General features: G+C 36.4%; 1 protein-coding gene across 1 annotated transcript in view; it reads left to right on the plus strand.

Annotated features, from left to right (window-relative positions):
- VAV3 (vav guanine nucleotide exchange factor 3) overlaps positions 1 to 14,822 on the plus strand; it is a 161,777-nt gene that overhangs the window by 28,266 nt on the left and 118,689 nt on the right. The window contains exon 2 of the mRNA XM_082052620.1: positions 180 to 296. Coding sequence (XP_081908746.1) covers positions 180 to 296 — 117 coding nt within the window. The remainder of the gene's footprint in view (positions 1 to 179; positions 297 to 14,822) is intronic.

The following is a 14,822-nucleotide window of genomic DNA, read 5'->3' on the forward strand; positions in this document are numbered from 1 at the left end:
GAGTCTGCAGGGAACTTTCATGGCTGAATTAGAACCAGTGGAAGACTGCAGCATAGCGGAAGTGCTGACCTAGAAATAATTATATTGGTGAATTTCATAACATACTTCTGACCGAAGTGAGCACATAAGTTGCTAATGGACACTCTTAAAGCTTAGTATTTTTGTTTTCTTTCCTCTAGTTTCTTTGCTTGAAGAATATAAGGACTTTTCTTTCGGCATGTTGTGAAATATTTGGCATGAAGAAAAGTGAACTTTTTGAAGCATTCGATTTGTTCGATGTGAGAGATTTTGGAAAGGTAAGGATCTTTTTAATTATCCCCAGTAACACCTGTGTTCTACTGTTTGAGTATGGAAGACTTTCATGGTAGATGTGGTGTAGAAGTTATGACTAATGGATGAGCATTCATTATTAAAAAAAGAGTAGGTAAGAATTAATAAAGCAGAAGAATTAGATTTACATTGGATGGGATAATAAAGGGCAGAGAAAAATCCCTGGTAGGAAAGTTCTGAAGTTGTGAAAAGCCTAGGCAAATTAAAAAAAAAAAAAAAAACAACAGATCAAAAGATGCTGACTTAAAGGTAAACGAAATGTGTGAAAATAGCAAACTGTGGGTGATTGCTGTCTGGTGAAATCACTTTTGACATAAATAGTGTGGAGTCAGAAACCCTGGGCCTATACGTTGTAAGGCCACATAGCACAGAGCTTGTTTCTTTAGTCTCAAGTGCTCAAAATTCATCCATGTATCTGTCCTTGTAAGTTTGTTTGTTTGTTTGTTTGTTTGTGTTTTTTGGTTTTTTTCTTGAACCTGCTGTAAAGCTCAGACACAGCTATGGTGGGTTAAGGTGACTAGTCTTCATTTACACAGCCTGAATTATATTCTGTAAGCCTATGATTACTTATTTTATATGTAAAAGCTTTTTCCAGTCTATTGCTCACAACCTCTTACGTATCTGTTTGATCTGTCATTGCCAGCATATGTTCAGTTCAACTTCGGTTTCTGCTTTTGAGTTATAGGGTATCACTACCCTAATTTCACAGGAAAAGGTCTAAAAATTACCTGAAGTATAGCACCAAAAATAGTTATTTGTTCAAATATAGTATATTTCAAGCATTGTTTCTTTTTAAAGAGATCATAATTTTACTAATTCTTATGCACTGCTCTTTTTATAAGTAGACATAGAGGTAAAGAAGATTTAAGAGTGCAATCATGAATCAGGGCTTCAATATGTCTATTTGAAATGGTTCAGTGATTACTGTTAACCAAAATAACTCATCATTTTTCTGAATCTTTTGCTTGGTTTTAAGTCCTTTCAGTATAAAATTAGATAAACCTGGTAACGTCACTTGTTCTTTAGTTATGCTGAACACCTTTTGTCCTCATGAGTCATATTTAAGACAAAGGTTTCATTAATGTGTGTTCTTTTTTAATAAATTTAGTGTATTACTTATTAAAAATGATATTTGTTTTTGTTTTGACTGTGGAAATAACAGAGGAATTACAATTGTTTTTGAAATTATTTTTGTGCACTAGCAATGTCTTATTTAAGGTCTTTAAAGTACCTTAATACTTGCTTCAAATCTTTGACACTTATACGTAATGCACAGAATTTTAAAAATGTGTATTCTAATTAATTGCTGAGAGTTTCACATTTTGTGAAAATATAAATATAACCAGCCTGGTGTCGTCTTTTTTTTTTTTTTTTTTTTTTTAAATACAGTCTAGTTTTGAATAAGTATTTTGTAGTGCAAATTATTATTGCTGCATCATTGAAACAAGTTCTGAATTAAGGCTGGTTTTAACCTAGCAAATATGTTTCTTGGCACTCTTTAGTTGTCATTTGAACAGAATTTATTTTGAAATACGATTTTATTTAAGTAGAATAATCAGTAAAAAATTAGTCTTCTTTCCACGATATTTAGTATTTTGTTTCTCTTCCTGAAGTAAAATTGGATGCAGAAACATGAACTGTTCACTGTGTTTGTTGCCACAGTATAGCACAAACAGACTAATTATTCCTGGTACTGGTATTTTGGTTTTAGCAATGGTTTCTTTAGCCTTGGCCTCTTTGGTGGCCTTTGTAGCCTTTCTTGGAAAGCCACGAGGTAAAAACGTGGTGACAAATTGGAGAGACTGCTGTGTGAGATTGTTTAATGGTGGTAAATATGTGCGTGGTAACAGCTGCTTGGGCAGAGGTGGAGTTGCTAAATTGAACAAGCCTGTGCAGCCCTTGCAGTAGGCTGTGTTGGGCGTGCTTTTAGGTGCATAATGACTGTGCTGTTCAGCTGTTTCCATTGCGTGCCTGTGTGGAACCTTGCCATGCACAAGTGGAGGCTGCAATATGCTGTGTTTAGCTAGGCTGATCTGTATATTGTACTAGCCTATGCAAATGAACATGTAGTCAGCTTCCTAAAGCGGTTGCTGAACTTGAGGCCATTAAGAAAGTAGAAGGGAAAATTACAAGTGTACTAAAATGTATAGCTAGCCATATGCTGAGTTATTTATGTGGTTTTCAGTGTTCTTGTTTGTACAGTTAGCTGAGACTATCTGTAAAGTGGCATGGGATTTCAGTTGCATATCTGATAAAGTAGCTTTTACTTCGGAAGTTCTGATTGTCAGTAGCACCAGTGAGAATAAGAAAGCTTATCTTTTTCAAGTTGTTCTTTGCTTCTCAACTTTCCCCTTCATTATTTTTTTTTCCTATGAATAACTCCTCCAATATAGTCCTAAATCTCTAGTCTTCTGGAATTGAAGTTGTATATATGCAAAAGGCCAAGAAAAAGTGCTGCAGATTTTTTCCTGCTACTGCAACCAAGTAATTCTGCCATTCCTAGAAGAATTCTTTGAACTACTTTCCCTAAACATGTACAAAATACGAATGATCTTAAAATGATTACAGGCATGAACAAAAAGGGTAATATGGTTTAGGGACACTTTGTTTTCCAGACTGTTGACCAAATAGGTGATGGAATGAGCATGTGCAGTATCTGCAGTGCCTGATAACATTTGAATGTGCTGTCTTTAGATGTCAGAAGTTGGTAAGTAATTAGTAGTGGTGAGATGTAAATAAACTGAGGTGACTCCACAAGCATTTTATCTGGTACCTTTAAATGCTTCAATTGAATGTATAAAGATCATTTAATTTGTCATCTTACAATGGCATATTCTGCTTAATATGACAGATTTCAGTGACTATTTAGGCATGCTAGTGGGGGGAACAGGAGAAATGTGTCAACTGTAGATGAAAGTGAACTGTAGATTGAAGTGAAAAATCAGATGAGAAAACTGGTGATGGAAAGTGCCTTTAAAAAAAAAAAAATTGGATTTTTTTAACTCTTTAAAGAAAATGGCAGCAAAACCCTGTGCATGGTAGAAGTTGCAGCTGTACACTGCCTATACAGTCATAAGACTTTTAACAGCCTTGTGAAATACCGGTTACAAAATGTTTGATGTAATGGTGAAACTTGCATTTAATAGCTAGGAGTAAATGAGCTGTTTTCAGATGCTTTGACATAACGTATGAAAATTTGACTCAAACTGTGGGCTCCGCTTAGAAGAGACTCTTTGAACTCGCAGTGATTAGAGAAAAAGGGTAAATAGTAAGAGAACGGGTAAAGGAACAGGGAAGCAGGTAACTCCATGAGTATGTTTTTAATGCATACATTCTGTATGAATATTGGTATCACCTGTTACAAGATGAGTTTTTCCTAATGTTTCAAGTATAATAGGACAGGCTATGCTTGGAAAAAAGAGGCCTAGATTACACAGAAATAAGAAGGTTCTTAAATTGTTCTTTCTAAAACTGCATAAAACTTGTTTTTCCTTGAATTCTACAGTATTCACTCATTCCCACTTACCTTTCAATCACTAAATTTCATCATTGCTGCATTAAGTTCCTGACAGAGCACGAAATGCCCTCCCACGCACATGGGGTGCTAGACAGTGTTTTCATTACAAATTCCATGCTGGGGAGTCATTTTTCACAAGCACAGTGCTGTCAGGTTCTTCCTTTCTACCTGTGTGCCAGAATCAACAAATAATGTTGATACTTGTTCTTTCAGCTCTATGAGTCCTGCACACCCCTTGAGCAGCTGTCTTTTCTGTTGGTATGCCACAACAAATGGTTGCTATCCCTATTCTCTGAAGGAAATTTGCAACTAATGTGTTGCAGAAATGGGAATCTGAGGATTAATTCCAGAGGCCATTTTTATATCAATGGATGCTCTCTGACCTGTGTTTGAGGTCCTGTAAGGGAAAATGGTGTCCAGATATTGTCAGAAAAATAACTTAGTGTACTCTATTTTAAAATATTCTAAGCACAGAGTGGTTTTTATAACTGATGTAATGTGAACATAGCCATAGACCTCCCAGTAGGGATCCTGCAATAGATGTCTAGAAATAACATGCAATATTCAATCATAATTAAAAAAACCCAAACAAACAAGAGGATCTAATATCAACTGCTACCAATCAAACAAGTGCTTAATTGTTTAAAAGCATATAACATAATGTCTAGCGTAGCTAACACTCTAGTGACACTTAAAAGGCTAGTTTAGCTAAAAGCAAGCAACTGCTGTGAAAATATTGAGTGCATATACTAAGGTCACGTAATTTGCAATCATTTTAGTCAGTGCAAAGGAAATATGGGCTATGATGCAGCAGAAAGTCATGCTGAAGTTGAGGATCCTGGTGTTATAGTATTCCCTCAGGTGCAACAGATTCCAGGAAGATCAGGCAGATGTGCATGAGATACACCAAAATCAACACAAGAAAAAGCAACAGTTACAATAAGAAGTTATATATCCTTTGAGGAAGAGAGAGGCAGAAAAATGTTTAGGAAAACTTCAATAAAACTGAAGTAGTTGAGAATTAACCTCAGTTGTTTCAGGTTTTATTTGATGAATTTTAATGAGTGAGGTTAGAGCAAAATATGAGCACTTAAACTAATAAAGTCATATTAAAACTGCAGAATATTGGGGAACATGGCAAGACATTATGGCATAGTTTTGTTAAGATATTAAAACTGAGAAAGAAATGAACAGGTAAAAGAAAACTATCATAAAAAATGGAGCTCTGTCTCTTCATGCTCTGAGATCTTCTAGTGATAGAACTAGAAAAAAAAGGCTTAGTGGTTCGGACAAGATACTAGCTGTACAGTTGAATTTAGGAGCAGCATTTTGATGCTTTCAAGTGTGTCAGTGAGGTGGACTGGTTTGGGATGAATGACACTTGAACTCTTTCAAGGGGTACTTGTGAAAGTAGGAGAATGAATAAACAGAAGATATGGACAGGTTTCAGCTTCCTTCTCTGTGGAAATGCTTTGGACAAAATGAGCAAGAAAACACTAGCTTCTTCCAGAAATGCTGAAATGCTTGACATGTACAGAAGACCATATTTGTTAGATATTATTTCTGTTTTTATAGAGATACGTAAAGGTCAAGCACTCAGTAGCCTCCTTAAATCACAACAGAAAATGGCTTCCAGCCACAAAGAACATAAATCATAGTTTTGGGCAAAGTGATGAGTTGGAGAATGAGTGGTATTAATAATAGTATAGAGCTCAACAACCATCTTTTTGAGAAGTCCTTGAAAATTTATAGAAATAGATTGCCATGGTGTGACAGTAGAAATTATTACCAACACTAGATAAATTTACTGTACTTACCTGTAATAATTTGCTGCAGCAATCATCACTGATGAGTCTGTACGAATTACTAGGCGTATAACTTCAATAAATCTGAGACTATTAGTGTAAGCTTATAGCTGCTACATGAGCTTACATGTTTCGGCCTGAATATTTCAGAATTATGGTCTTGAATCTTCTTGTGACAGAATACTAGTGCATTATCACCTCACTGGTCTGTCCAAATGAATCTTCATGAACTTCTTAAGGGTTTGTTATATAACTTTTCAAGTTATAATGGTTGCTTACAGTTTATGAAAATGGTAATGATAATCTTTGGTTTTGACCACATCACAAAGCATTGAACATACTCACAAGTATTTGATCATTAATGAAAAATTCTTATCCAGAGAGTGCTTGGGATGTTTTGGAAGTATCAGAAGACTTTGAGTCCTTATATAGCATAGGCTTCTGTTCAGTTTTTCAGCACATGTGACCAGGTTTGGTAAGTCAAGGTTAATGAGAAACTGCTAATACGAGAAAATAAAACTGAGTTTCTGAGCATGTTTCTCTGTTGTTAAGATGATCTCGTCCAAATGTTAGGTGAATCTGATTCATGTATCCTGGAGGCACTGAACTTATAGCATTGAATTCCAGTAACATGCATTTATCTTTGAGGTGAAAGAAGAGGACAGTTGGCACTTGAGCAGGTTCAACAGGGCTTAGGACTTAGGTCTTCTCACATATTTGTATATAAAAAGGTTTTTAAATCTTATTTTTAGACAGGGAATTAATTCCCTGCAGTACTTGCAATGCAAGCAATTCAGTAACTGAAAGTTAATGGTGAAACTGACTACTAAACCCAAAACTTCCTGAATTTGTGAATATTGGTCAAAGTAACACAAATATAAACTATAAATAAAACCAGAAGGCAATAAATGAATGACGTGCAGATGAAGTCCTTAGGAACATTGAAGCGATTTCTGTGCATCTCTTTTTCTATGGTAGTTCACCCACCAAGAAGGGTAGGAAATGTGGGGTTTTGTTTGTTTTTTTTTCTCCCTTTTCTGAGGGAGGCTTCCAAAGAGGAAAAGCATGACAGTTTTCTGTTAGTATTGCAGATAGATGTAAGAGGGAGCGAAAGAGCAGTTGAAATACAATTTGTGTAAATTGTTGCACGCCCTCTCATGCTTGCAATATAGTTAATTTCTAAGAGAATCTCTCTCCCACTTTGGCCTAGATTCTCCTGCTTGCTGCCTGGGTTCACTGCTTGTTCTCCTGTCTGCTCTGGGATTTTGAGATTCAAATGGCACAGGCATAAAATTATAATGTCTCTAGAAACAAATAGTATATGGCTATTGCAGTTACCTGGGCCTGTTGGTCATTCTGAAATTTACAGTTAACACATGAAATGGGCTTGACATCAGCCTAAAAAATAGCCTGTTGTGAATTGTGTTTGAATTTCACATCTTGTTAAGATGCAAGATTGTTTTTTCCTCTGAACTTACAAAGGCTTGGTCCTTAATTTTTTTAGGTAAATACACTTCTATTTTTGTCATAAATGGTGCAAATTAAATATTCACATCAGAGACTGAAGTAGGACACAGTTGTAGACCTAAAGGATTTATGATTTTTACTCAATGATCCTCTGTCTCTTCTGACATTCTGTTGATGTTCCCCATGTCTGCTTGTAGGTATTAGACTCTGAGTAAAAAATATCACTACTGTGTAATGAAGGAGATTGCCTGTTGTGTTTCCTGTTGTGGTGTCCTGTTCTTTTTTTTTTTTTTTTTTTTTTTTTTTTTCCCCTCTCTCTCCCCTCTGGGGAAGACCATCCATGGCATATCAGCCTTTCATTTTTCCTAGCCCTGTGCAGTTGTTTGTTCTATCTTCCTAACTGATTTCCCACAGCCCGGGTAGGGAAGACTTGATCTGATCTGCAGAGCTATGAGCTTTAAGGCTTATAGAAAAGTTACATTAACATCTGTCCAACAATTAATGTTTTACTATTAAAATTTATTGCTACCCAAACCACCTGGATGTTTTTCTATTTTAATTGATTTTACCTCATGGCAGTTTCAGACTGGACTTTGCATGGAGGTTAGGGCTTGTTTTATGAGAATGTATGTTCTTAAGGTGCTCTTCAATTCAGATCTAAATCTGTGTTCTTCATTTATATACTAATTTTCCATAATGGTACATTCTGACATGGTTGACTGCACATAATTTTTTAGACCATGAGAAAAGACTTGTGCAAGTCATGTTCAGGCTTTGCTTTTTTCTTTTCTTTGTGTAGAATATATATTAATATTTATAGGGAGGGAATTTATTGAGTGGTTTGGACTATACCTTCTGTGTGCTTAAGTCATATTCAAATCCAATGTTTCATTAAGCCATGGCAACTCAAATATAGTGTTTTACTGGGTTGGGTGGATTGTTTTGAAAACTCGGCTACTCTTGTGTCTGAAGAAGTAAGAGATGAAGTGAAATAGTAGCTTTGGTTATCATATTTAAACATAGGCAGGTAAGGACAGCCTAAGTTTTTGTCTGATGTATTGAAATAGTACAATATCTCCAGATTTTTAGGTAGTTGGGGACAGCAGGTTGTACGAAATGCTTGATGTTGATGCACTATAGAATCATAGAATAGTTTGGGCTGGAACCTCATCTTGTTCAGCCCCCCTGCAATGAGCAGGGGCATCTTCAACTAGATCAGTTTGCTCAGAGCCCTGTTCATCCTGTCCTGGAATATTTCCTGGAATGGGGCATCTACCACCTCTCTGGGGAACCTGTTCCAGTGTTTTACCAACCTCACCGTAATTTTTTTTTCCATATACCTAGTCCAAATCTACTCATTTTTAGTTTAAAACCGTTACTCCTTGTCCTATCACAACAGGCCCTGCAAAAAAGTCTGTCCTCATTTTCTTATAGGCCCCCTTTAAGCACTAAAAGGCTGCAATAAGGTCTCCCCTGGAGCCTTCTGTTCTCCAGACTGAACAACCCCAACTCTCTAAGCCTGTCTTCACAGGAGAGGTGCTTCATCCCTCTGATCATATTTTGTGGCCTCCTCTGAACTCTCTTCAACAGGTCTGTGTCCCTCTTACTTTGGGGGCCTCAGAGCTGGATGCAGGTGGGGTCTCACAAGAGTGGAGTAGAGGGGCAGAATCACCTCCCTTGACCTGCTGACCACACTTCTTTAGATGTAGCCCAGGATATGACCGACCTTCTAGGCTGCAAGTGCATTTTACTGGGTCATGTCCAGCTTTTTATCCACCAGAACGCCCAAGTCCTTTTCTGCAGGGCTGCTCTCAGTCCTTTTTCTGCCCAGCCTGTATTGATACCATGACTCGCCCTGACCCATGTGCAAGACCTTGCACTTGGTCTTGTTGAAGCTTATGATGTTCACATGGTCCACTTCTCAAGCTTGTCCCAGTCCCTCTGGATGGCATCCCATCCCTCAGGCATCTCAAATTAACTAGCATGCAAAAACCGGTCTATTGTTCTTGTTAAAAATGCATATGCCACCACATTCCTTTGGATTTAAGGAACGTATCTTCATGTTTTGTTTGATGTTGTGATTGCTGTAAAAGAATTAATTCAGCTCTTTAATATTTTACGTATCACTTCTGATGTTTGTTGGGCCTTTATTCTCCTTCCTGGTTTTTACTCATCCAAACCTCTTCTGCTATGTATTTTCTAGTTTTGGATCTGAATCAACCCATTTGACATATTTCAGTTCTAATTGTCTACGTGAGATTTTAATAAAGTCTATAGAAGAGAATCTGAGATGATATTTGAATTTAAAAAAAAATGAAGTATCTCTTGAAATAAGGCATATAATGTTATATTCAAGATACAGTAAGGTGCTTGTTCAAAAATAATACTAAACTGGGCACACTGTTTAAAAGTGGAAAATGATTTTGTGTAGGATCTAGATAAGAAAACATTTGCTTTCTTACTGGTCTATCCTTGAAGAGTGTGGACTACAACAAACTTAGCTTAACTATTATGATACTGATAAACTTTGGTCTTCCTAATATTCAGTGCCTGTCCTTTTGTCTGAGCAGGACACTGACACAAGCAACACTATGAATTACCTAGAAAGCATTTTTTGCACTATTATCTGCTTTTCTTATTGTTTCCTCTAGCTTACTTTTTAGCTGACTGCATCTTGTTAAAAACCAAAGATTAGGAGGAAAGAAGCAGAAACAAACAAAAAGACTACTAAGAAGTGAGCAACCTGAAATAGTTAACAGTCCCTATGTTGCTTGCCAAATGTCTTTTTGTTGTATGTATTAATAATGAAAACAGCAATAGCAATTCAATTAACTTGATGAATTATCTATTCACAGTTTTAAAATAATACATTTGGTGACTTTCTTTGCTCCATTCCAATATAAAAAAGTTAGAGAAAGTGTAATTACTCATTTTTTTATATATATATATTTTTTTTTTTTTTACTTGGAATGATTTGAAATAGCTAAATTTCTCTTTTACCTAAGGATGTCTGTTAGCCTGTCTCTCTGTCTATCTCTCTCATAATTTTTAAACATCATTGAAGGGTGTCTGTGCTAAACCTCAGAGAGATGTGCGGGCCACTGTTGAATTCTACCTGAGAGGCACGAATTGCAAGCTACTGAGATGGTGGTTTAAACCATCTCAGTGTTGGGACTTCCCATGAAGTATTAGTTGAGCATGTGTAAGCATTCTCCAAGACCAGCTGCTGATGGTGTTGTGGGGCCAGACCTGCCATTGTGCTTGTGGAGAGCCAGACCGTGATTTTTCTGCTCAGTATGTATAGTCCCCCTCTTCGTCCAGGCAAGGGGGAGAGCACCTGCCAGCTGGTGATGGTTGGTAGTTCTCCTTTGTAAAGCAGAAGTGTACTCAAGTGAAAAGTCCCGAATAGTAATGCATTCTCAAAGACAGTAGTTGCTGCTCGTTTCTCTGTAAGTATTAAAAATTTGGGGTAGCTTAGCCTGAAGAATGCTCTGGTAGTTAGACTGACTGTAATTTCATTCGTTGCTTTTTCTGTCCAATTACAATAGAAAGTGAAATCTGTAGTGAATGGTTTGCAGCAGGAAACATTTGAGTATTTTGTGAAAAGGAAATAGGTATGAGTTAATAAGAAGTGTTTACAAAATGTGTTAGAGGGCTTTTACTTAACCTGTTGGTAACAGAGCTAGAGGTGTTTGCTAATAAAGAATTGTGTTCCTGCTGTTTTTCTTTCTGACATGGTAATTGTGTTATGAATAAATGTCAGATGCACAGCTTCTGCATGCTTTTGGAAAGGATGGGTAGTTGAAATAGTTTGGTAATGAAATACACTCTTCTGCCTTATTTTTCCAACATAGTTGTTTATAAATCTGAAAAGCTTATATTGTTTTTGAGGTGATCGAGATCATAAAGGCTATTTCTGGGAAAATGAATGCATCTTTTTGTGCAAACCCTAGTTTTGTTTACGGAGATGGCTTTTTCATTTGGTCAAAACATGTTGCAGCAGAAATGCCGGATCCTAGGTTTTGAATCTTAAATGGTTTTAACTGTGAAGCACAAGATGAGATTTATTTGGAAAAAGTTCTATTAAACAGATAATTTGCATTTTCATGGCTTTTTTCATGACATTTCAGAGGTGAAATCTTGGTGGTTGAAAACTGAGGATTTAATTTCCAAAATAACCATTAAATAATAATTCAGTGTAAATTTTATGATGAATGTATTACCTGATAAACTGGGGAACCTGTTTAAAACCAGCTGCAAACAATGACAATTGCTAAGTATAAAGTAATTTTACAGAAGAAATTAAAAGTATTGTCAAACAAAACTATTAACAAAAATGAAATTAAATTACACGCTTAAGATACTGCTAACCTCTACAAGTAAATAACTTCTTAGATTTCACCCAGTTACAGTTGAGAACTCTAATAGGCCAGCATAGGTCTCAAGACCTGCCTGTAAAGAGCCTTTGGTATGAAGTAGCAACATAGGTACACTGCACAATGCAGTGTGATGCTGAAGAATCTAACAAAACTAAATTTGAATTTTTGAAAGGTGCTATTTCAAGCATATTTTATATGCAAGTTTTAACCTTAATAAAACAAAATTTCTAATTTGAGTTGTGTATAGGTCTGAATATATCTTCAACTGAAAACCATTTTGTTCTGTGAATATGTAAGGGACACTTGGCAGAATTACTTAAGAAAACCAGTTGATGGCTAGTTCTCATAAATATATTTTGTTCCCCAAATGAAACTTTTTGTTTCATTCCCAAATTTAAGAGGCTGAAAGGTTTAAAATGTTTCTAAAGTAGAACCGATTTGAGCAAAAATATATCAGTGACATTGTGCAAGTACATGATGTGTGTTTCCTGTAGTGGCTAATTGATACTGAGTAATTCAGTGCACTATATAATCCAGTTTTTACCAAAATACGTAAATGATTTGAGAGAGGATTTATTGCCCGTGCCTTTGCAGGACAATAGAGCAACAAATTGAATGTAGGTCACTGGTGGGATGGGGAGTTTTTCACTGTTTCCCATTCAGTCTTCACTGGGGTAAGATGTTGTCCAAAACTCACAGTTCAGTGTAAAGTGTCAAGCAGAGTTGCAGATGCATTTCACTATGTAGCTTTTTCTTCCCCCAGTGCTAGGCAAAAAGAGAATAATCTTCCTCAGGGGTATGAGGCATAGCAATAGCTGTGTGTAAGGCCGCTGACGATGGACCTAAATATACCTTGGGAGTTGCTTCGGGGCTTGCGGAGATGACTAGGAGGTGACATCACCCAGCACGTCACAGAAGATTTGCAAAGTAAAATAAAACACGGCATTAGGAAAGGAAACAATGCCACTGTCCAAACAGTTGGCTCTAGTTGTTGTCTTAATATTACCGCTATCAGAGTCTTGATAAGAAGTTGTAGTTTGCATGTGGTGTAATGATCCCATACAATGTATACTTGTCTTCAAAAGCTGTCCCTTCAAAAACAGTGGAACAAGGATTGAAACTTTTTTTTTTTTTTGAAAAAAAAAAAACTTGCAAATTTTCCTTTAAATACTTATAGGTAATGAATAGGAAATTTCATAGATGAAACAAAGGGCTAGCCAGGAACCACTGTGCATGTTTGTCTTGAGGTCACTTTCTTTCCCATGTAAGATATTTACTTGGCTGTTGTAGTTTCTTATGAGTTTATCTTACATCTTGGTCACCACCAGTTTATTTGAAAAGCACTATATGTGTATATATATATATATATATATACGCACACACACACACACACATTTTGAGATTTCAGCGCTTGTGTATATGGCAGCCTCTCTTACAACTTATTCTGGTATACTAAATAGTGTTGAGTTGACATAGTTTTAGATTCGTTTTGAGATTCTGGCCCTTATTTTGATTTGGGGAGGAGGAGGACCTCTCTTGAGAGTTTTTCAGCTAGCTAAAGGAAAGGTTATACAACCTGAGTACCTGATGTAGTGGATAATCTGTATAATCTGTGGGCAATAATCTAGGTGTTGGAAACAAGCTTCATTATAAGTCTTGAAGTATTAGCTCAGTGAAGTTAATGAAAGTTCTGAAACCACCTGATTAGAAATGTCGTCAGACTATCTTCGAAATGGTGAGGTCTACATTTTTGTATATGCTAACTTGGAGGCTGGATGTAGACTAGATATAAAATGGTTTTTCTCAGTTGGGGGTTTTGTGGCAAAAAAATGTTTGTTTGAAGCATGATTGTACCTTAATTAGAAAACAAACAGGTTTTTCCTGGCCAAATTAGTACAAGGTTGCTTTAAATTAGGATAAATATTTTTTATTAACATTAATATTTTTAACACACTTTAGCATGTGCTTTGTTTTTGAAAAAGTGGATTCTAGACCACACATCTGATTTTAAATAAATCCCAATATTATCCTACTTTTTACAGACATTTTCCTTATAAAAATAAACAAAATGGAATGTGAATTCATTTTTTTTCAGAATGTAGGAAAGACAAAGTCATTTTCCTATATCTAGCAAACATTAGATAATACCATCCAAAACTTGATGAAAGAGATAAAATCCTAGGAACTTAAGCATAATGTGCACTTTGATTTTGAACTTTTACAGAGTAATTCACACTGACTTTTTTTTTTTTTTTTTTGATGGAGACTTGCCACTCACAGGTGGGTGGCATAAATTTGCAATCTGTTGGAGCCACAACCAGACTGATTTTAAATCTTGCCTTTATGTGTATTATTAATTAGATTAACCATCAGTTCAGCAGTGCTAAGCATGCTGATGCTGGATGCGGAGTTAAATGGGAGTGCATGAGAACATTTCTATTCAAATTGCAGAGCTTTTAGATATTTCCTTACATATGTTTCCCTCGTAGAAGTGAGTAGTCCACCCGTGCCTTGCATAGTCACCTAAATGCTAGGAAAAGGTGCTACTTACAAACTTAAAGTTAACAAAATAATAATCACACCAAGTAGCATCACATGCCTCCCCCATGGTACAAATTCAGAAGTACGGAACTCACATGGGACAAAATGTTTTCATCCTTCCCTGTTTCTAGCTTTGTTGGAATTTCTTAAAATTAATTGGTTTTGAAGCGATACAATGGTATTGTATCGGTCTGTATTAAAGTGAAAAGGCAGAGAGATGAGGGATGAGGTACGGCCAGGAAGGTGGTGAAATGGAAGAGCAGAGACAGGCTGCTCGCACTGCTCTGGCTACTTGCAGCAGGCTCTGGGCCACAGCAGAGCTGCCGGGTTCCCTCCTCCACGCTTGGCTTTTCACGCTGGCCTGTGTTCTCCCTTGCTTTAGCCTTACAGCTGAAGAACATAACCTGTATGGCCAATTCCACTTTAATATTCTCATTTTCCCTGGTTAGATACTGTTTGTCCTTCATCATTGTCTTTGCCCTCATCCTTTGCTTTTCTTATCACATTGTTTTGCAGCCTGGTGTACATCCCCCTTCATACACTACTTCTTGGGCCTTTTCAGTTTCTGCATTTCACATTTGTTTCCACAGTTTCATTTTGTCTCTTGGTTTTTACCAGGAGACTGGTCCGGTTGTTCCTGTGCTTATTTAAATAAATTTTCAAATTTTTCTGCCTACCAGATAAATACTAAGTGCTAGAGGAGAACTAAAGCTCTATTGGAAATCCTACAATTCAGCATATTTTTCTCTTATACATTTGTTAGAACTTGAATATGAGGTTGTC

This window comes from Streptopelia decaocto (assembly GCF_964273445.1).
Source record: "Streptopelia decaocto genome assembly, chromosome: 5".
In the NCBI taxonomy this organism is placed as follows: domain Eukaryota; kingdom Metazoa; phylum Chordata; class Aves; order Columbiformes; family Columbidae; genus Streptopelia; species Streptopelia decaocto.